This window comes from Mytilinidion resinicola, assembly GCF_010093595.1.
Source record: "Mytilinidion resinicola strain CBS 304.34 unplaced genomic scaffold BDZ99scaffold_4, whole genome shotgun sequence".
Lineage (NCBI taxonomy): Eukaryota > Fungi > Ascomycota > Dothideomycetes > Mytilinidiales > Mytilinidiaceae > Mytilinidion > Mytilinidion resinicola.
In genome coordinates, this window is record NW_022985440.1 from 425,794 (window position 1) to 446,019 (window position 20,226).

Sequence of the window (20,226 nt, forward strand, 5' to 3'; positions counted from 1 at the left end):
AAAGTTGAAAGAGGAACGTGACTACTTCGTGAGGCCCGAGGCACCTTCCTTATCGATAACGCTCCGTGCACTTTGCGAACTCCAGGAGTTCGCAAATGACCCATCACGTGCCCATGGATTGCTCTCAGAAGCATCGTGAATGTAAACGATTTAGCCATTAACTCAACATAGCCTCAGCATCAATTAGACCTTCTACACTAAAGATCCTTTAATAATAGTCCCATTAAATCTCACTGCTTCGACGGCCCCACCTTCTCCGCAAACGCCCGCATACTGGCCTTCGCATCCTCACTACTCAACCTAACCACCAAATCCCTCCCCTCCCTCCTCGACGCCTCCTCCTGCTCTCGACCCCCTCTGCCTCCCTCACCAGCGCCTTCGCCATCCCTAAACTCTCTCCACCAAACCCCGCAATCCTCCTCGCCTTCTCACACACTTTACCCAAGAACTCCTCGGTCGACTCCGCCGGCACCACGGCCGTCACAAGCCCTGACACATACATGTCCTGCGCCAACAGCCGGTCACCGGCGAGGAGCAGCGCATTGGCATGCTGTTGCCCCCTAACTTTGGGGAAAGTGTGAGAAGGGCCACCCTCGGGGACAAAGCCGATCGGCATGAAGGGGGTTTGGAAGAAGGCGGCGGGATGCGCGTAGACGAGGTCGAAGGAAGTATACACATCTAGGAGCTGCCTAACCGCTTCAACTTCTTGCTCGATGGCCTCGCCTTTGCCTGGGGCAGCTATAGCTTTGCCGGCGCAGTAGTGCTTACCTTCCCGATTCTACTGGATCTTAGTAGGCCTCCTTGGGTGAGGGGAGGATTGACTTACAACACCAGTACTTTAATCGCAGGTTCATCTCTTGCCCATACCAACGCTTCCCGGAACTCGAGATACTGCTTCACAGTAAAGGCATTAGAGATCTTAGGCTGATTGTAGTAGAACAAAGCTGCGCCATCGGATATACGCTCTACGAGAATTGTAGTGAGCTGTGGAGGCCGCGTCATTTTCACGATTGCAAGCAAGGTTCTAGCATGTAAATGTCGTATCGTTATGGTATATAGAATGTATTGGTTAGCCTATTCCATATACGCCTTCGCGTTTAAGGTGGGTAAGCATGCGCATCTCCTTCATTTCGAGATCGTGGTCGAGAGGGTTTTGGTGAGACCTCGGGATCGACTCAACCCTGTCGATCTTCTACGAAGTACATCCCGCATGAATGAAGTTCAAATCATTACTGGCGTTGGACTAGTTGCCTTATAGTTTAAGTAGACACTGAAAGTGCCCTTTATCTGTGGGTTAAGGCTACTACTACTTCGTAATAAGCATCGAGAAGCTAGTCTTACATTGAGAGGTTCAAAATTGGACCTAGGCTTCACAGCAGCTGAAAATATAGCATGTAAGCACTCAAAACCAAGGCCAACTCGCTACCTTCTAGATATGTACCACTTACCTAGACTTTTTCTTGATGTGCTTAAACATTTTAAGTAGTGCTAAGTAGCAACTCACTTAATATCCGTCTAATTCGAGATGCGAAGCATTTCAAATCTCGTCAACGCGTTTGAAATAAAGACCAAGCGCCACTGTTAGCCGTCGCATGGTAGGTCAATTGTAAGTTGCTAGAGTCTGGTCACTTTAAGGGCTTTAAACATCCATATGCCATTCAAACCCTAAGCAGTGTGAAAGGACTTTTGTCTAGCTACTAATATCGATACCTATATGTACCTCCGAGATGTTCTTCACGCATTAAATATTTGATTTATATATCCTCCGACAAAAGTCTTGTGACCGAAATACTAATAAAAAAAATGTGAGTAGATGGAAAGGCGTTAGAAGGACCGTGTTTCCCTTGCTGAGTAGCATGATCAGAAGATCAATGGCTCTGGCTCTCTAAATAAGGCCTCACAGTACTTCTCAAAGATCTCCAGATACGCCGGCGACATCACCATCGTGCGGACCGCAGCAATAACATCCACCAGCAACTTCACAGAACCACCATCAAGTCCCTCACCAACCTTTTCCCACCGTCGTATCAGCTTACGTCGAGCACAGTTAATCTGTGCGGCGCGTTTCCGACCCTCAAAGTCCTTCACAGAAGCAGTATTTCCAGTGTCGGCAATCGACACCGCACGCTCCATCGTCCTCATCGAAATGAAATACTTCAAAGCGCGCGTCTGACGATCAATCAACGAGCTCTGGAGCTCGCCCCTCGACTTTGCAGCCAGGTTCCAGAACTTCTCCAGCAGTTTGTCGAGTCGGACCTGCCTTCGACAATCGTCCTGGAGCTCTGCACGGTCTTGGTATAGTAGTTGTCGCTCAACGAGTTCTTCTATCCTGATGAACTCGGGTTCGATCAACATCCCGAAGCTACGTCTCAGCTTGTTCTCGTCTTCCTCGTTCTCGTCGTCCTCGTCATCCATGTCATCCGAGTCGTCAAGTCCGAAAAGTGCATCGTTCAAGGCGTCGTCGGCTTGGATAAGCTTTCGTTCTTGTCGAGCGTTGTCTCTAGCCTGTGCATTTCCATCTCCCTGGTAGGTACGGTTGTTTTGGATGGACTTCGATGTCGACCCAGCGCTCCCTTCAGGTTGGATGCCTCCGCCTCTCCGAGGAGTGTTGTTGCTGTCATTCTCAGGAGGACCCGACGTCTGACTAGCATTCATTTCAGCCTGCGCACTTCCGTGTCTCTGGTGAGCGCTGCTGCTGTCGTCTCGGGTACGCTCCGATGTCTGACTAACATTGCCTACAGCTTGTACATTTCCGTCTTCCTGGCGGGTGCGTTTGTCTTGGATAGGCTCCGATGTTTGTCCAGTACTGCTTTCGGCTTGTGTGCTCCCGCCTTCCTGATGAGCATCGCTAGCTCCAGACGTAGATGAAGCGTTAAGTTGAATTGGGATGGAACTGCTTACGCTGGTGCCCGTGTGGAGAGCTGATGGCTGGCTGACAGTTGGGGCTTCTTTAATAAGATGCGCACGTTGAATGTCAGTCGAAGCATGGTCGATTGGAGAATGTTCAGTCGATGATCGAACGGCTGGCGAAGCCTCTCTGGGAGAAGGTCGATCACCTCGAGGGCTTGTCGGAGTATTGTTCGCACGAGATCGTTCAAGAGATGACCGGCCGATCGCCGAAGCGTCTTCAAGACGAGACAAGCAATGTCGACTGCCTGTCGGAGCAACATTGATCGAAGATTGCCTAGTTGATGACTGAGTAGAGGTCGAAGCCCTTTCGCGGGGGAGAGATGCGTCTCTAGAGACCGAAGTAGACTCGGTCGCTCGGCCTGAAAGAGGGAGTAGCACTCCGCCGCGAGACGGTACCGGGGAATATGGCTTTGCTACTGTGTCCTTGTTCTTTTGCATCCAATTTCTTTGACTAGCAAGACTGCTCGCCCCCAAAGAACGCGGCTTTGCCCTTTTGCTCTTGTTCTCGCATAGCAGGCTTATTGTTGCAGGACTTCTCTCTCTCGGAGTTGGTCCACGTCGAGTATTTGTCGGGGTGTCGATCACAAGAGACCCTTCAGGTGATGAGCTCTGACGCTCTTGGGAGACGCATAGAGCTGACGGTGATCTTGATGCTTTACCCTTTGCGGTATTTTCTTTCCCACGAAGCATTCCTGTCCTCTCGTCGAAGAACGTTGCAGAGATTGGTCGTATACCAATAGTATCTCCTGAGCCTTGTCTCTCGGGTAATGGCGAATTCGGAGCACTGGTTGGCGGAGACATATCAACTTCTATCCCAGTACCCAGAAGCTCGACAGGGCTAGAGGTGGCCGGTTTTGACACTGAGTTACTGCTGGTACTAGTTGACGATTCGCCGTCGCTGGTGGAGGAAGTTTGTAGCAGAATAGGCGAAGTGCAAAAGACGGGACGGTTTGTCGGTGTTGGCCCTGCTCGTTGTGCTGTGCTCGATATATTGTCTGTCCCAGCCAAGGTCTGTTGAGCTTCGACACCAAGTACAGGTGATGTTGCACCGTAGTGCATTTCCGTGGGAGTTCCAAGCACACCATCGATAGATTGTAGACCCTTTCGTAGCTGGTGAGGCTGAGCAAGTCGCGTAGTGGGTTGACTCGATGTCGTTGGAAGCATGGGTGCGATTGGAGCTCGGTATGGCGGACGTTGATGGACGCTGCTCGTTGCGACTGGATATGTGGAGTGATATTGACCATTGTCGTTAGAGCTTTCATCCGTCGATGATATACCAGAAATTTTTCGTATTTTCCTTGATAACGTACTCTCTTCCACGGCTGTACGTTTACGCTCGTTCGCAAGGCAAGACGTGGATGATATGTCCTGTTCGCCATCAGGAGTACTGGGAGATGAAGAAGGGTTGACGCCCCACCCGATGAGGAGGTCTCTTGCTTGCTGCTTGAGCTGAAACATCTCGTTCCTCGGGAAAGTATCCAATCGGTCTATGTGCTTCAGCGCATTGTCAATCCTGGTCTTCCTAACGATCTCCATTTCTAGACGGGGGTACTGCTCCAGTAGCCTCAAGTAACTCGACATGATGGAGATCTCATGTTCTTCGGGAGGATGTAATCGTTCGCCGTCGAATCTAAATCCTCTCTGTAGTCGACGTCGAATATGAGTTACTGGAAGTGTTAGGGTAGTGTCAAGGTAGGTAAGATACGAGAATGCTAACTCTGTTTTTCCGTACTTCTGACCTGGTTGACCCTATCCTTCAACCAGGGCAACCGCAGTTTAACAATAGGTATAGGCTGCTCTTCATCATCATCTGAGTCAGACAACGCTTGTTGCTCTGCTGTGTAGACTTGTTCGTCCCAGATTTTTGGGCATTTTTGCGGTAAGGGGAAGACGTCCACTGCGTTTCCATTATTGATCTGTGATTCCCTTCGTAGGAGTGCCCATAGCCGAATAAGACGCTTGATCCTAAGGGAAATACTTAGCAAGCTCCAAAGGGAATGTGAAATGACGCTTACTCCAACTCATCCTGCGGATAATATAGGTCTTTCATGTAGTGCTCGTATCTCATGTTGCGGTGCACTTGCAGGAGGTGGCCACGGTCAGAACGTCCCCAAATAGCAAGGCCGTATGTTTCAAGAAAGCTTTCGATATGCGCCTCGAAGAGTGGATGTGCTGTATCTTTGGAGAATGCGTGTTCATTCTTAGCGAGCTCCTGAATAAACACGTTCTCGTCCGGAAGAGAATGAGCTAAGGTGGTGACAAACCGGTCCAGCATCTTGACTATCTCGTGGTCGAAACTTGGTCTCGCTTTGCCTGTGGAGTTACAGTTTTTTAAGCCCAAGGCTTCAATAACTGCATGTGTTCGAGAGTTTTCGAAGTTGGGGATGGTCGCACCAATAGACATCTTTTCTGAACCTGTGAACTACAAGTCAGTGGACACGTCTTCACCATGACTTGGGGCTCTTTAACACCTTTCGAAGTACGAACAAGATGCAATTTTGGCACTCTGATATTAGGTGTGCGTTCCAGAGTCCTAGTTGACTAGGCACTCCACGAGATGATGCGAGTAGTGGTGAAAAGTGTGCACGCACTTGAAGTCCAGTTCTGTACCGTTTGGATAAGTAGACCAAGACTAATAGGATGCCAACAGCCTTTAACGGCCTAAAAGTGGACGCTAGAAACAAGAGATTGATCATAGGAGTTGAGGAGTGTTGGGCGACATGAAAGGCGAAGGGCTCGCCGGGTTGGACCGCTTGGTTACTTTTTTTGCACCAATGTCTTTAAAATGGGCGGCGTTTCCCGCCCCCTTATGCGGTACTCTTCGATCGCCCCTACTGGAAAATGACAGGTCATATCGCCTATTGGCGGGACGAGACGTGAATACAATGCACGCAAACAGGTAGCAGCGCACATACCACTCAGCTGTCGGTTCCCGCGTCAGTTCGCGGTATCACCTACGAATCGGCAGTATCTCCTAGGAGACCTATGTATACATGATCGACTCTTTCGTTACTTGATCTTGTCTAGGTGGCTTTATTGTTGGAGTGTGCGTCTATTGATAAGTTGTCGCTTGCGGAGCGTCCGCAAGGCTGAAACCCTTTGGCGTCAACTGCAGATTGTGAACTCCACCACACAACGACACGGACGACTGCAAGCCAATAAAATCAGCATACCAAAGCGTTAGTGAGGTACGCATATGCATGCGTGCGTAAAACAGGAAAAATGGCCCATGGTGTGATAAACTTTGGCTTCCGCGCCTCCCCCGGACGCCCGCGCCGCATGACTGCAGAAAGGCGGCGTTGTTGATCAAATCATATACCCTGTAGGGATAATCAACCTGCATTTCGGGAGATAAAGGCGTAATTCCTCGTTCCGTGTCTCACGCACACTCATAGGAGCATCGTTTTGTCTCGAGTTTTCGTGATGCACTGAAGGACCATAGACGGTGATACCCGGGTGGAAAGAACCTTACAGCATGTAGCTGATTTGGGGTACGAGCTTGTGTGAGATGCGCTAGAGTTCGGACTAAGGGTTTAGTAAAGACCTAGTCTGACCCAGCTTGTGGAGAACTTTACATCATATCACGAGTTTTTCTGCTGTGCTAAGGGACCACAGACGGCGATACTAGGGTGGCAAGAACCTTATAATATGCCTCTAATTTTGGATACGAGGGCGTATGAGATGCATTATAGTTCCGATTAAAGGTATAGTAAAGACCTAGTCTAATGTAGCCTGTAGAGAACTTTACATCGTATCCCGCGGTTTTCTGGTGTGCTAAAGGACCACAGACGGGGATACCAGGGGGTTAGAACTCGTATACACTACACCTAATTTAGGACGCGAAGGCTCGATGATATAGCAATAGCTGCTCTTGTTTAGCCCCTAAAGAACTTTACATAGTACCCCGAGTTTTTATGGTGCACTGGAGACTTCAGACAGTAACACTACGACGTCAAGGGCTTTACACGGTGCTGCTGAAGTCCGGATGCAAGGTATCAGAAAGTGATATAATATAGCCTATACGGAAGTTTACATTGTGTCCTAACTTTCCATAATGTGTTGAAGGATTAAGATGGTGATATCATGGTGTCAAAAGTGTTCAGAAATGCATTCAATTCAGGATATCAAGCTATGGACAATAAGGACTAGCCTCTGAATTTCGCTACCTAATATCAGAATTAGATGATCGGGTTCAGAACCACCGTATAGTCCCCCTTGCCAGATTCCCAGTGTCTGGACTTTGCAATCTCCTCCAGAGTCAATCTGAAGGCTACATCGGTCGATGCCTCATTTGAGGGCGTAATTCGTAGGCCCTTAGTCTCCTTTTTTCCGCCTTCCAAAACCTCCGTCCGGTCCACCCACCAGCTTTTCGCCTTGGCATGGATGTCCTTAGTCGCCTGCTCTTGATTCGCCTCTTCTTCAAGGAGCTCAAGGAATCGCTTCGAGTTCGGGCAGTCGGCTAAGCAGAGCACGATTTGGCCTTCACGGCCATCGGCATTGAACGTCCACGAGAATCGGATTCGTCGGGCTTGGGCTTTGGAGAGCCCATCTGACGGCTCGGAGTCAGCCTCACCCTGATAACCCACCGTTGCGGCATGAGACCAATTTGGGGTGTGAGGTTTAGACGATGTAGTGCTGGCGTCAATCGCAGGCAGAGGTCCAGAGCTTCGAATCGCGCGTCGGACTGGCTCCGCTGGCTTAGCCTGGCTGGCACTGCCAATAGCAGCAACGAACCGATCGAGCTCCGCTTCATCTTGGCGTAGAGTTGAGCTGGAAGTTAACCTAGGACCGTCAGAGCTCCCGTTTGCAGGTGTTGTAATCTTCCTCTTGGATGGGCCTGTGTCTTCGCGAGCCGCCTCACGGCTGCGCTTGTTTGACGGTTTGTTTGGGGCTTTTGTCTTTGGAGCAGCATCGGCTTGGTCGACTTCTTCTCGCTGGCTATTGTTGACACGAAGGGCCCGTATCTCGTCGAGTGTGCCCTTTCTCTGGTTGGATGCTGTAGTTCCGAGAAGAGAGATGTAGCTTGAGCATCCTCCTTCAACCTGCCAGAATGTGTACTTCGTGAACTTCCGCTCGAAAGTTTCGGTTTGCAAGATGCAAAACAAGCGGTTGCTGTTGTCGTCCTCGAGAGGCATGATCAAGACCTTCTGCAGAACCAGATGTGTTAGAAGAATGATCTGAAGCTGATCGAACAAGCAATACAGAGAGCGGCACTTACGTTCTTCTTGTTGGTGAAAGGAAGGTGCAGGACCTTAATCAGGCGTGTGTCTTCGCCATTAATGTGACAACCATTGCAGACGGCATAGCTCGTGTTGCCGCTCGCTCCCACGGTAGGTTCTGGAAATGGCGTCACACTGCCTTTGTAACGCTTGATGAGCTCTTGGAAAGATGGCATGTCCTCGAACTTTTTCTTGTGATCATCCAGATAGCCGATCCAGATGCCACGTTTGTGCAAGTCTCGCGCAGAACGGTAGTGCGGACTGCCCTTGGTGCCATCGCCGAAGCATTCAACTTGCGCAATTGCAGGCGCCATTTCTGTTCGTAGAAGGAATCAATTCAGACTAGCTGGATGTTTAGCACGGTCTTCAAAGGATTTGGAAAGCGCAGGAGAATCACTCCAGACGAAGAAGCAAAACACCTACTGTACGTTAAGGATGCTAGCTAGTGACAGGCCGGAACTCTTGGAATCCGAGGTTGACGATGATGTGCCGATTTCGATGACAAATAGAGGTCGTCCACAGGGCGCAAGAAATACTCCGAAGGTTGATCGGGCAACAGTTGACTCGGGTGCAACAATGAGAGTTGGAAATGATGAGAGGGTCGTGACCATTCCAGCAGCAGCTTAAAGCGCAGGAAAGAAGGTATTCAGGATAGGGAGAGGAAGTCGGTCGGTCAATATGGTGATGAATTGATTGGCGGGCGACAATGAAGGAAGGAAATGACAAGAGTGTTGTTACCCGCCACAGCAGCAGCTGGAAAGGCAGGAACGAAGCTGTCACGGATACCAGAGCAGGTCGTTCGGGCAAGAGTGTGATGGAGCTGAGTCGGGTGCGACAATGAAGGTTGGAATTGATGCAAGACTTGCGAGCGCTACCGCAGCTCGATGCGCGAGAAAGAAGGTGTTGAGGACAGCAGTCGAGCTGGTGGGCGGCGGGCCCTGATAAACGCAGGAAAGGAGCGGTGACGAACAATAGAATAGTGGTGCGGTGAACAATTGAGAAGTGGTGCGGCGTCGACAATAGGAGTGTCGACGGCGACAAGAAGAACAACAGGTGAAGGTGAAGGTCGACAATGGTTGTGGCGTATAGTCCAATCAGGACGCTCCTGCAGTGTACCTTTGTCGGATAGTTGAATAGAACACAATAGCAAGCGTGGGGCTGCAATTGTAGATGGGCCGTCGCCGCAGCCTGCGAGGAACAAGGTTGCCGGGCGACCTGGTTAAACTACAGAGAGAGCGGGCTTCCTGAGCTTCACCCCAACCTGGAACATATATCGGGCGCTGTCCGTCCTCTCTCACCACCTTCTGCGCCAACCACCTGCATTTGCTCGACACCAGCGACGACAAGCAATTGACCGTTCCAGTTCGGCCTCATTCATTTCCTTTCCTCTCGTGTCTCAGCTATACCCATCTTTCTGTCTTCTCTGTCCACAAAACATCAGCGCACAATTTCACTGTCGTCGCCGCCTTGTACGGATAGCTCCGACCAACCCTACTTGTTCCTCCAGTAAGTGTAGTCCAGCTTGATAGGGCAGCTTTGGAACGGCCTTCTGCTTTCATTTCGGGAAGAATGTGTGCGACAGGCAGCCGTGAGCTATGAAGATCCTGTAAACATCTGCTAACTAGTCAGCTCTATTGAGAGCTTCAGACCTGCTGCGCAACCATGGGACGATCACGCCCCCGTGTCAATGAGTGGTTCGAGGCGCTCGGCTGGCGACACTTTGGCAAAGACGAGGGCGTTGTCAAGAGACCGAAGTTCAATTTCAAGCCGCTCAACGATCTCTACAAGACGGAGATCGGGAATCTCTTCACCAAGCTCAGCACTTCAGCAGTCGACCGCGATGACCCAAAGCTCTTCGACAAAGAGTTCGACAAGATCCTAGAGAAACTCGGTCCTCCCATCTGGCCCAATAAGCCTGCCAATGTTCAGAGAGCCCATCTCCGCGACCCTGACCCCGAGACTCTCTACAAGAAGCATCTCATCTATCCACGCGACAAAGCGACGTATGTCATGTTCCATCCACTGACAAACACTACAACGTACTAACTTTTGCAGGATCAAGGAGCATCTCCGTCAGCTGGTGCTTGCGAAGAGGAGTCGAGGTACCGCAGCCACTGCCAACATCAATCGATCAGCCCTGCGAGACAGGGCGAACGATGATGAATCGGAGTCTACTCCAAGCATCAACAAGTCCGTACTGCGGAGCGGCGCGAGTGCTCAGAACAAACGCCAACAAGAGGAAGACCACTCACCATCTACTCCAAACATCACCAAGGCTGTACTGCGAGGCGGCGCGGGTGACACGAGAGGAGTCAAGAAGGCCAAACCTGTCAACAATGCTACTTCATCCAAGAGGAAGCGTCCACAGGAGGCGGTGCCCGATGACGAAGCGGAATTGGAAGAACCTCACCTGTCACCAAAGCGCCAGCGCACGTCCGGTCAGAAAGAGCACGCCAGCCAGGCAAAAGGGAAGCAAAAGCAGGTCTATCCGACCGGCGGAGCCGACGTTTTCGAGCAAACAAAAATCAACTTGTTCAGCAATCACACCCCGCATGGCTCCATTACCCTCCAAGGGTGCAAATCTGCGGCTCAGTTACTGGAGAGGGTGGCAGACGTCACGAAGGGTTCCAATCAAGGTGACGCCGGCGCAGACGTCGCATACCTAAAGATTTACCTTTCGGAGGACATGAGCACCGAGCCTTGGGTCCGAATTGACAACAATAGGCACCAGGAGGGTAAGTTCAACCACTTGAAGCGTATCATCACGGATGCGCCGTTGTTTCCAGGCACACACGAAGCGTTGCTTGAGGCAGAAGTTGGATTCTGAGCGGTATAGGAGGTGTGGTCACTTTTGGTGCTCTTTTTTTTGTTATCCAATACCCTCCAGATCAATTAATAGTAGGCGAGGTTTTGATAGCAATGTTGGCTCGGCGAAGCCAGCCTGGTTCTCTATATTTTCCTTTAGTCACGATAGCATGAATTGATGGTCTTCTACCTCTTTGCTCTTGAACCGTATCGCAGTTTCTCACCAAAGGTCTATTGACACTTATTCCCCAGCGCTTGAGGCGCCCCCATGAGCTTTCCAAGATTAAAGACACTAGGTCAAATTCAACGGGGTCGGAATTGAGCTACCCTTTGACTAGGAGCAGGAGGACTCCTGCAGTGGCGTCTAGCTTCCAAAAATGGAACCTATGCAGTAGGATTATCCCTGTGTCAGATTGTATGACCTGGAACTCAGTGTCTTACCAAAGGCCTATTCACGCTCGTTCGCAAACGCTTGAGGTGCCCCCATGAGTCTTGAAAATCCAACACACGATGTCAAGTTCCAAGCAGTAGAAATGAGCTACTCTTGACCAGCCGGTCTCTTGAGAGCAGGGAGACTCCTGACAGTGGTGTATAGCTTCTAAAGATAGAACTTGCATAGTACGATATCCGTGTGCTAAATCTGTATAGCCTGGAACTTAGTGTCTTACCAAAGGCCTATCCACACTCTGTCGCCAACGCTTGAGTTGCCCCCAGCTTTCCAAAATGAAGACACGATGTCAAATTCAACGTAATGCAATTCAAGCTATCGCTTGACCGACCAGCTACTCAAGGGCAGGTAGATTTTCAAATTGACACTCCCTCGCAACCGTTTGAGGTGCCCCTACGAGCTTTCCAAAACGAAGACAAGATGTCAAGCTCAAAGTAGTGAGAGTCAGGCTACCTCTTAACTGGCCTTCCACCTAGTAGCTGCTCTTGATCGGTCGGCTACTTCAGGGCTGGTAGGTTGGTAAATTAACACTCCTTCGCAATTGTTCGAGGTGCCCCCATGAGCGAAGACACGATGTCAAGTTCGAAGCAGTTCAAATCGGCCTACCTCTTGACCGACCCCTCATCTTGAAGCTACACTTGACCGATAAGCTACTTCAGGGCAGGTAGATTCACAAATCAATACTCCTTCGCGACTGTTTGAGGTGCCCCCATGAACTCTTAAAACGCAACACACGATGTCAATTTCCAAGCCGTGCAAATCAACCTATCTCTTGCCCGGCCCACCATCTAGCAGCTACAGTTAACCGGCCAGATACTTCAGGGCAGGTAGATTCCTAAACTGCCACCCCTTCACAGCCGTTAGAGGTGTCCCGAAACCAACCCACAATGTCAATTTCAACGCAGCGCAAACCAGCCTCCCTCTTGCCCAGCCCTTCATTTCCCAGCCAGACCCCTCCAAACAGTGCCATCCAGCTTCCAAAAGTGCGCCTCGCATGACTCCATTCCCACGTTGCTGCATCCGTGGTGGCGCAGCCCCTCCGCGCCACACACCCTCATCATGACTCCACGCCCACCTCAGCTCCCCGATTCACACATAAAAACACCTCCATTACTTCCCCAATCCCCATTTCCCAGCAACCAGTTAGTAGATTCGCCTCAAAAACCGCAACCCTAGCCCGCAACCATGGCCTCCCCAACCACTCCCACAACCACCCCCACAACTATCTCCAAACCACCCACTCCCTACCGCCAGATCCGCGCCACTTACGACGCGACAACGATAACCGTATACCAAGCCTATTCCGCAGCTATAGCGTCCGCGGCAGTCGCGCACCAAAAACTCTCCGCCTCCCCCGACTTCTCTTTCACGCGCATGACGTGGATAAAGCCGAGTTGGTGCTGGATGATGTACCGCGCCGGCTACTCGTACAAGGACGTGCGCCAGACGAACATACTCGCGCTGAAGATGCAGCGTGCAGACTTTGAGGCGTTGCTTGAGACGGCTGTGCTGGCGCATGGGCTGGCGCCGACGAAGGGGGAGGACGGGGATGAGGAGGACAAGCTAGAGAAACGGAAGCGCAGTGAGAGAGTAGTGGTGCAGTGGGACCCCGAGCGGAGTTTTCGGGTCGGCAAGTTGGAGCATCGGAGTATCCAGATTGGGATTCCGAGGGCGTTGGTGGAGAAGTGGGTCGAGGAGGGGATTGTAGAGATAGAGGATGTGACGCAGCGGGCGAGGGCTTTGAAGAAGGTGGTTGAAGAGGAGAAGGACGTGATGAAGGTGGAGCTGGTGGAGAGAGGGTTGATTCCTGATGAGAGGGTTTACGAGGTACCGGAGCGGTTGAGGAGGATATTGGGGATGGATGAGGTCTGAGAGGGGGAAGGAGGGAGAAACGAAAGCGAACTAGTATGTGCTTGTGATAATTAATCCATTTGAAACACTGAAGTAAGCTATGCTATCCTTCGATACTCGTGTGAAGTCGTACTAGCGGGTAATACTAGGGACGTGGTGCTTTTGGACCACCTGAACGCCTGAAGGTTTGAAGCTCCGCTTCTTTCTGACCCAATGAAAGCATACCATGCTGAGTGCGTTTACCTGGTCTTCCGCTGCTGCATCTCGTCCAACTCTGCAATCTCGTCCAGCAGCTGGACAGTCTCGGCCGGGCTCGCGATCCATGCTGTCGTGCAAGCCAAGCGAGCTTTGAAATCGTTCGCGCCAGCGGAAAGAAACTGGTCGCCCACGTGGAGGGTCTTGCTACCTTCAAGACCGCCGAAGAACCGCTGACATGCAAGCACTCCCCAAGACTTGTCGCCAATGTCGACAAAAACATCATTGCCACCGTTGAAGGCACAGAAGGGCAGTCGACGTCCTACCGGAGACATTTCCTAGATGTTGATTAGCTCTGCTTCTGCAGTTTCGACATCGACACTCACAAGAATCTTCTGAGTAACCATGACAGTCTCCTCCAACGATTCTCGAGGAAACTTGACACCCTCTGGAGGAATTATTCCCACGGCTCTTTCCTTTCGAAGGATTTGAGCTGGAAGACGCAGGTTTTTGACACAATCTCGTAGAGCGGCCTCGGCGACATCAAGCAGTTCAGTGATATCCGACTCTTCCCATAGCAACATCTCATCCAATAGCCAGTCTTTCCGAGGCACAAACGTCAATAAATCTGGACTGTTCTCCGCGAACCGGAAGCAATAGTTCGCTTCTCCTCCCATAACAATCAGATTGTGTTTGAGGCCAGTAGGGATATCAGAAACGTTCAGAGCGTCCAGAAGGCCATGGAGTCGCTCATAGTATCGGCGAGCCTCTGTGTACCCAGCAGCGGTGACTATGCCGATCCGAGTGCCATTCTCGATGAGCCGAAGAATTCGTGGAATAACTACGTTGTCTTCCGTCAACGACTTTCCGTCGTCGTAAAGAGTGACGTCTCCGTCAAATGTTGCAAGCTCCAAGGGGCCTCCGCGGATCAAGCTCATGACTTGGGCGGTATTTAGGATGAGCCTGACATCGTTAAATGAAGGTGCAACAAAGCGACGGTAGCTGATAAAGCGTCGTTGATCCTGCCATACAAATGCATCGTGGAGCAGCAGCGGCGTAAAGAAGGTGGCTACTGAGGGAACAAGGAGCTTGAGCTTGGAGCGTTCATGCGTGCCAGCTTTCTGGTGGGCAACTAGAGTCCCAATCAACCAATTGCTCTTGGAAAGGTTGGCATATGGGGACACAAACTGTGGTCGTTTATAAGCTCTTCAATATCCCGCATTATCTCGGCATAACGTCGTTGAGCGTTGGTAGCCATGTGATCCATGGTATCTTTATGGGGCTCGAACACAGCAGTTGGCTGTGAATGCAACACAAATGGTGTTGCAAGAAGAGCCTTGAGGTCTTATTAGAATACGTGTTTCTATAGACTATGCAAACCGAGGACATATTCGAGGAAACTAGTCGCATAGCATACCTTGATCCATTCTATCTAGTTGCCAGACAAGCACTGTTAGCTACTGGCAGATCAATTGAGTGTAGCTCGTCGAGAACGCACCAATTGATCGCGACGGTGGGTCTAGAAACAGCGGTATCAGCAAGCTATCCGTAGACAAACACATTGGACCTTAACAGCACGTACTTTGAGAGCATCTGTGTGAATTGTTTAGCGGTGAATTCTGTTCTTTTCGTGCGCAGCAGTGAGATATACGTACACTCTACTCTGTATCTGGTCGTCATGGCTGGTGTCTCTGTATGAAGACAGGGCGGTGTGGGGGAGAGGAAGCTTTAGAGCTTGAGCAGTCACCGGGGACGCTACGGTCACTTGCACAATTTAAGCTCCTTATCGATAAGTTCCCGCCGCCAAGCGGCTTGTACCGCCGGCTATGCATGGCTCAACCAGCCCTTGACAAAACACCAGCAACTTCGCTGCAGCTGCGCAAACCACACAACTAGGACGCCCAATATGGCTGACATAGAATCCGAATCGCTTCCTGTCTCGCTACGCCCATGGCCTACCCAAGACTCGTCCTCAGACGACCTCCAGCTGCAGTTCGCGCGGCTCTTTCAGCAACGAGGGCACTTCCGACACATCACCGAGGAAGGCCTCAAAGAGGAGATCGCCACCGCAAAGGATGGACCCGACGATGTGATGGAAGGTGTCGAAGAAGACGAGGAGGCTCCGGCACAGGACGAGAAGGAACGTTACGAGGAGATAATGAAAGCCAAAATACAGATGGTGGGCTTTATAGGGTATACTGTCGGATACCAAGACTCTTAAGATCATAGCTGAGCTTTAAATAGGACTGCCTTGAATGAAGCGCGATACATGCAGGATTACCTGTCTCTCCTTGTCTCTCGAGATGCTCCGAAGCTGGCCGATACCACCTTGTCGCCATATGTCAAAGAATTCAAACTCCCAGGCACTCTCGGTGTTGACAAATGGCCTCTAAAAGAGCCAGATGTCGTAGAAAAGCGGAGGGAAGAGCTTGCCGCGAAGGGTTGGAGGATGAAGGGGCTCGAGGACGCTGCCGACAGTGTTCTGAAAGCAGCGACTCGACTAGAGAGCGAGGTTCGCAAAGAGACACAATACTGGGAAGAAGTGCTATCAATTGCAAAGAAGGGATGGTCAGTCCGTCGGATAGCTAGAGACGGTCGTAGACCAATCTTGGGTGTTCAATTCGGCTTTGCGGAAGCGAGCGACCATTTCAAGAATCGTGGATTCTCACCTTTGCGGATGGACGACAAAGGAAGCATCATACTCGACGCAGGGCTTACCCAGAAACCAAAGGCCGTGCGTGTCCGGATTCAAGAGGATGGCAGGATCACCGGCACCTCGAAATTACCTTCGACAGACGACATAACTCAGCCATCCATCGAAGACTTGATACGACGGGCACGAGACTCCTTGTTCGAGGAAGAACTGTACCATGAGATGTCTCTAGAGACTCGAATATTACTGTCTCACGATGTCAAAATGCGGGACTCGGTGATCCATCTTCCAGCACCTGCGACAGATGGATCAAAGCGAATTGTACTGATCGATATTGTGCTTCTGGACGAGATATTGCCGCAGATAGACGACCATTCGTCAGACTCAATTGCTCAAAACGTAGCCGAAGCCCTCCGCCTGCTTCTCTGCTACGAGCATAGACAACGCTTGCATCGCCGGTCACAAATACCCAGACCTCTTTCTGAACAGAAGATACCAAATCTACCACCTCCGATACTACGTCCCTTACTGAACTTTTTCCATAATGCCCAGGCCATTCAATCTGTCCGAGACTATCTCCAGCACACAAAATCGATTCTCTCCAGCGCCGGACTGAACGTCTCCACAAAACTCACGTTCGACCCCAAACTATCCAACCTCTCCGCAACCATCAAAACCTCACCCACAGAGATAGAGTCGTCTACAGACAAGCTCGTCAACACCCTCATCAGGCCGCAAACAACAACCGCATCGATACGCCTCCCCTCCTCTCTCAGAGGCGCCACCCACCAGGAATCCCTCAGCATCGCGATCCGTACCCTCGTCACTCAACCCATCTTCGGCACCGAATACACCCTCACGCTCCCACAAGCGGTAGCCACAGCCATCTACTCCGAAGTAGTCACGGCCCGCACGTTCACATTCACGATCCTTGCGGACCTGACGTCTTACATCGACCAGCTCATCTCGCTCCACCTATCCAATTCCGTGATTGCAAAATCCTTCAGCGGATGGACACCGCTGAAGGAGCTTCCAAAGCTCACGAAACAGCCACGGAAACTGAACCCATCGGACGCGTCTAAGCAACCTAAGAAGCGTTTGCGCGTCAACTTGGAGCAGACAAGGTTGCTGGTGACGTGTGTGTGGGAGGGTCCCATCGAACGGGTGGAGGAGTACGCGTGGGATGGGAGTGCGGGGGCTGGGAAGAGGCCGTTGGAGGATGTTGTTGCGGAGTGGGATGTGAAGCCTTGAGAGGTCGCTTGATTTCCACTGCATCGAACTTGACGTCTTGGCTTGGTTTTGGAAAGCATATGGGGGGTACCTCAAATAGTGGCGAAGGAGTGCCGGTTTAGGAATCACCCTGCTGTGGAGTAGCCGACTAGTCATGTAGTAGCTTAATTTCCACGGCATCGAACTTCGCATGGTGTGTTAGCCTTTGAAAGTCTCACAAGGGCACCCCAAGCAGTGACGAACGACCGTGACTAGACCTTTGGTGAGATACTGCAATACGGACGCAGCGCAATCCCTTCTCTTCCTCCAAGCAAGCGCTCGTAAATTAGGTTTTCGTTTAGAGCAAAGTTTCCGAGTTACTAAGGTACAATTATCTGGATTTCACACTTGTTAGTCCCAACAATTCACGATCCTAACCGTACAAACAAATTCTTTGAAAGACGCGGAGGGACCCTCAGCGAACACGCCGCGTGCCCCCCTTTTTATCCACAGATCACGAGTAAAAGCCTGGACACGTAGTCTGCGTTTGGAGCATAGTCATATGACCCCCACAGAGGCTTTATCCGCTTCCATTGCAAATTGTTACGAATCTAACCGTGAGATTCATATTTCGGTAGAGGTGGAGGGCGCCGGTGGGTAAGTCACGTAGTCCCTACTTCCAAGGTCGTTTGAGACTCAAGCAACCGGAAGTATAGTGAGCTAGAGTAGAGATCGTGAGGCACCGCCGTAAAGGCTTTTAGCCGCTTTAGTTGCAAGTTCTTACGAATCTGACCACGGAAGAACTTTTTGTATGTATAGATGCGAAGGACATGCCAAGGGGATACTGTTGAGGTAAGCTTGTGTGGTTACTATATACTCCGCCCTGGATATCTTGAATCCTCATCTACAATACGCCATTAAGAGAACTTCTCCCGCCACTCCCCACTGAAGAAAAGATGAATTCCAAAACCTCGCATACCATAACGCTCCACGTGATCGATAAACGCCGCCCACGATGCATTCACTCTATCCAGCTCAACATAATATGCCTAAAGATCCTGCCGATAATGCTGACCATGGAAAATTCTTCAAGTCGTTGCTATCTCAACCTAGTCCTCCTGCGCATCTCGCACTTTGCTCGGTGTTTGTATCCCAGGCCTCGCCGTATGTGCAGCCACCGCGACAACACTTGTCGCGCTTTCGTTTCCAGCCTTCACACTCATGCCTAGCATGCGCCTTGCAAGCTCCCTCTGGCCCTCGCCGATTGCATTGTTTTCATGGGATCCGGAAAGTGGGGTCAAGGGGGCGCTCGCGCCGCCTTCGGCGTCTGAGTAAGAATTCGAGCGGGAGGGGTTACCGGCTTCTTGAAGCCAGGGAACGGTGGTGCAGCGCTTGACGAGGCGGAGTGTCGTGTCGTCGATAGGAGCGAAATGGGTGCCACTTGTCGCTAGCATGTTAAGGAGGCGGAGGATGTCGGTACGTTTGTAGTGAGGCGGCCGGCTGACTTGACTATTTGCTAGTAGCGGATGGAGAACGCGGAGGTAGGTGTGGCGTAGAGACTCTGCGCGTGGTTCGTCGTAGGGAAGGTCTAAAAGGTTGCGCAGAATGACGTCTATTAACACGTGGAGATCGTTGGTATAAAAATACTCGGCCGTGGATGATGACTGGAATATGAGAAAGAGGAGCTTGAGGATTAGCAGTTGGAGGGACAACTCGGACTCGCGGTTCAAGAGGAGAATGATGTTTTCTCCGAAGGTCTTGTAGCTTAAGCCGTGGGTGGAGAGGGCCTTTATTACGCGGTTGGTTACTCTTGGTGGCGGAGAAACGGTGGCCGAAGATGTGGATGCAATCATGTATTGCTCGTTCAGGACCAGCTGGAGATGATGTTAATGCTGTACATGTATCAATACACAAATTTTACGTACCAGAACGCGAATTACGGGGTAGTGGTAAGGATCGTCAACGTCGTATGAAGCCCCCTCTATGATTTGAAAGAGACGCAGAACGAAAGCATCATCTACAGCCACTATTCCTTTTATTAGTACGAACGGTATGCAGCCATGCCGAATAATCAGGAGTCTATCGTGTAACTCACCCAGATCGTCCCAGCTCAACTTCTGTATTCGTGACATTTCATACAAGAGCTTCAAGAGAAGCTGGTGCAAGTCCATATCCGCTTCAACTTCCGGGCGTTGTACGAGCTCGACTAGGCGCGAGAAGGCGCCCTCGGCCTGCATCATCTCGAAGGTGGCATCGTGATTGCTGCCATCGACCAGCAGAAAGGTCGCGACTAGATGGAGAGTTGGGTTATCGTCCTCCTGCTCCATGATCAGCCTCGCCTCGAATGATCATAGAAGGCATAGGGTCTGACCTGTAGTATGCAATACACAATTTGCCGGCGGACATAGTCTTTGTGGTTCGCAAAGAGGTCGCCTTCTATGAGACGGCGACTACACTTGGTGATGTCGTCTTCAGTAGAGAGGTACTCGGCTGCCCATGGTCAACATTGTTCGCGATTCCGGCGGGGTTTCGCGAAGTATTGTACCTCTGAATTCGGTAGTGAAGCTGAGATACGAGCGCAGGGCATCGTCTATTCTCTCGTGGTCGCTGCAGCGCGTGGAAACAATCTCGTCCAGCTCTGCGGAGGATTAGCACAGGCATGCGCGGGGTTGAAGCAGCACGCACCATCCCAGAACTGCTGCTCATTCTCGAGGTTGTACAACACGCCCTCAAAGGCCATGCTGAGGTCGCCGTACAGACAGCAGCTGCATCCTCCTGGGGTTGCGCCGGGCACTGAACAGCGCTGGGAGCTGGTGGGGTGGATGATGGAGCCCTTGGAGTTTCGAGGCCGCAACATCTTCAAGCGAGTAGCGCGCATGGGGTAGAGTCACATGAGGTCACGAAGTTAGTTAATAGGAGATCACACCAGTTCCATG

At 51.1% G+C, this 20,226-nt stretch overlaps 8 protein-coding genes across 8 annotated transcripts; 3 read left to right on the plus strand and 5 right to left on the minus strand.

Annotated features, from left to right (window-relative positions):
• Positions 1 to 172: 172 nt before the first annotated feature.
• BDZ99DRAFT_224999 (ClpP/crotonase) lies at positions 173 to 1,431 on the minus strand. Its single transcript, XM_033713466.1, has 3 exons — positions 827 to 1,431; positions 769 to 778; positions 173 to 685 (listed from the first exon to the last, which is right to left on the minus strand). The coding sequence occupies exons 1-3, from the start codon at positions 1,000 to 1,002 to the stop codon at positions 296 to 298; spliced, it is 576 nt and encodes a 191-aa protein (XP_033580756.1). The 5' UTR covers positions 1,003 to 1,431; the 3' UTR covers positions 173 to 295.
• Positions 1,432 to 1,548: 117 nt separating this feature from the next.
• On the minus strand, positions 1,549 to 5,027 carry BDZ99DRAFT_459549 (uncharacterized protein). The gene is made up of 3 exons (XM_033719186.1): positions 4,926 to 5,027; positions 4,628 to 4,875; positions 1,549 to 4,577 (listed from the first exon to the last, which is right to left on the minus strand). Exons 1-3 carry the CDS (start codon positions 4,976 to 4,978, stop codon positions 1,861 to 1,863), a joined length of 3,018 nt encoding a protein of 1,005 aa, XP_033580757.1. The 5' UTR covers positions 4,979 to 5,027; the 3' UTR covers positions 1,549 to 1,860.
• Positions 5,028 to 7,088: 2,061 nt separating this feature from the next.
• BDZ99DRAFT_472959 (uncharacterized protein) lies at positions 7,089 to 8,443 on the minus strand (the record flags this gene model as incomplete). Its single annotated transcript, XM_033721801.1, has 2 exons — positions 7,089 to 8,057; positions 8,129 to 8,443. 2 exons carry the CDS (start codon positions 8,441 to 8,443, stop codon positions 7,089 to 7,091), a joined length of 1,284 nt encoding a protein of 427 aa, XP_033580758.1.
• A 1,115-nt stretch (positions 8,444 to 9,558) lies between these two features.
• BDZ99DRAFT_567532 (uncharacterized protein) lies at positions 9,559 to 11,126 on the plus strand. Its single transcript, XM_033727694.1, has 3 exons — positions 9,559 to 9,635; positions 9,759 to 10,132; positions 10,185 to 11,126. Exons 2-3 carry the CDS (start codon positions 9,792 to 9,794, stop codon positions 10,954 to 10,956), a joined length of 1,113 nt encoding a protein of 370 aa, XP_033580759.1. The 5' UTR covers positions 9,559 to 9,635; positions 9,759 to 9,791; the 3' UTR covers positions 10,957 to 11,126.
• Positions 11,127 to 12,567: 1,441 nt separating this feature from the next.
• BDZ99DRAFT_506685 (uncharacterized protein) lies at positions 12,568 to 13,254 on the plus strand (the record flags this gene model as incomplete). The annotated part of the gene is made up of 1 exon (XM_033724192.1): positions 12,568 to 13,254. One exon carries the CDS (start codon positions 12,568 to 12,570, stop codon positions 13,252 to 13,254), a length of 687 nt encoding a protein of 228 aa, XP_033580760.1.
• A 33-nt stretch (positions 13,255 to 13,287) lies between these two features.
• On the minus strand, positions 13,288 to 15,146 carry BDZ99DRAFT_567534 (IMP-specific 5'-nucleotidase-like protein 1). Its single transcript, XM_033727695.1, has 7 exons — positions 15,084 to 15,146; positions 15,011 to 15,021; positions 14,927 to 14,947; positions 14,846 to 14,860; positions 14,617 to 14,764; positions 13,815 to 14,560; positions 13,288 to 13,766 (listed from the first exon to the last, which is right to left on the minus strand). Exons 1-7 carry the CDS (start codon positions 15,106 to 15,108, stop codon positions 13,473 to 13,475), a joined length of 1,260 nt encoding a protein of 419 aa, XP_033580761.1. The 5' UTR covers positions 15,109 to 15,146; the 3' UTR covers positions 13,288 to 13,472.
• A 159-nt stretch (positions 15,147 to 15,305) lies between these two features.
• Positions 15,306 to 17,635, plus strand: BDZ99DRAFT_495421 (uncharacterized protein; the record flags this gene model as incomplete). Its single annotated transcript, XM_033723372.1, has 3 exons — positions 15,306 to 15,621; positions 15,673 to 17,313; positions 17,599 to 17,635. Exons 1-3 carry the CDS (start codon positions 15,335 to 15,337, stop codon positions 17,633 to 17,635), a joined length of 1,965 nt encoding a protein of 654 aa, XP_033580762.1. The 5' UTR covers positions 15,306 to 15,334.
• Positions 17,636 to 18,074: 439 nt separating this feature from the next.
• BDZ99DRAFT_459554 (uncharacterized protein) lies at positions 18,075 to 20,104 on the minus strand. Its single transcript, XM_033719187.1, has 6 exons — positions 19,976 to 20,104; positions 19,836 to 19,928; positions 19,662 to 19,780; positions 19,386 to 19,608; positions 19,216 to 19,316; positions 18,075 to 19,164 (listed from the first exon to the last, which is right to left on the minus strand). Exons 1-6 carry the CDS (start codon positions 20,028 to 20,030, stop codon positions 18,400 to 18,402), a joined length of 1,356 nt encoding a protein of 451 aa, XP_033580763.1. The 5' UTR covers positions 20,031 to 20,104; the 3' UTR covers positions 18,075 to 18,399.
• Between the last annotated feature and the right edge of the window lie 122 nt (positions 20,105 to 20,226).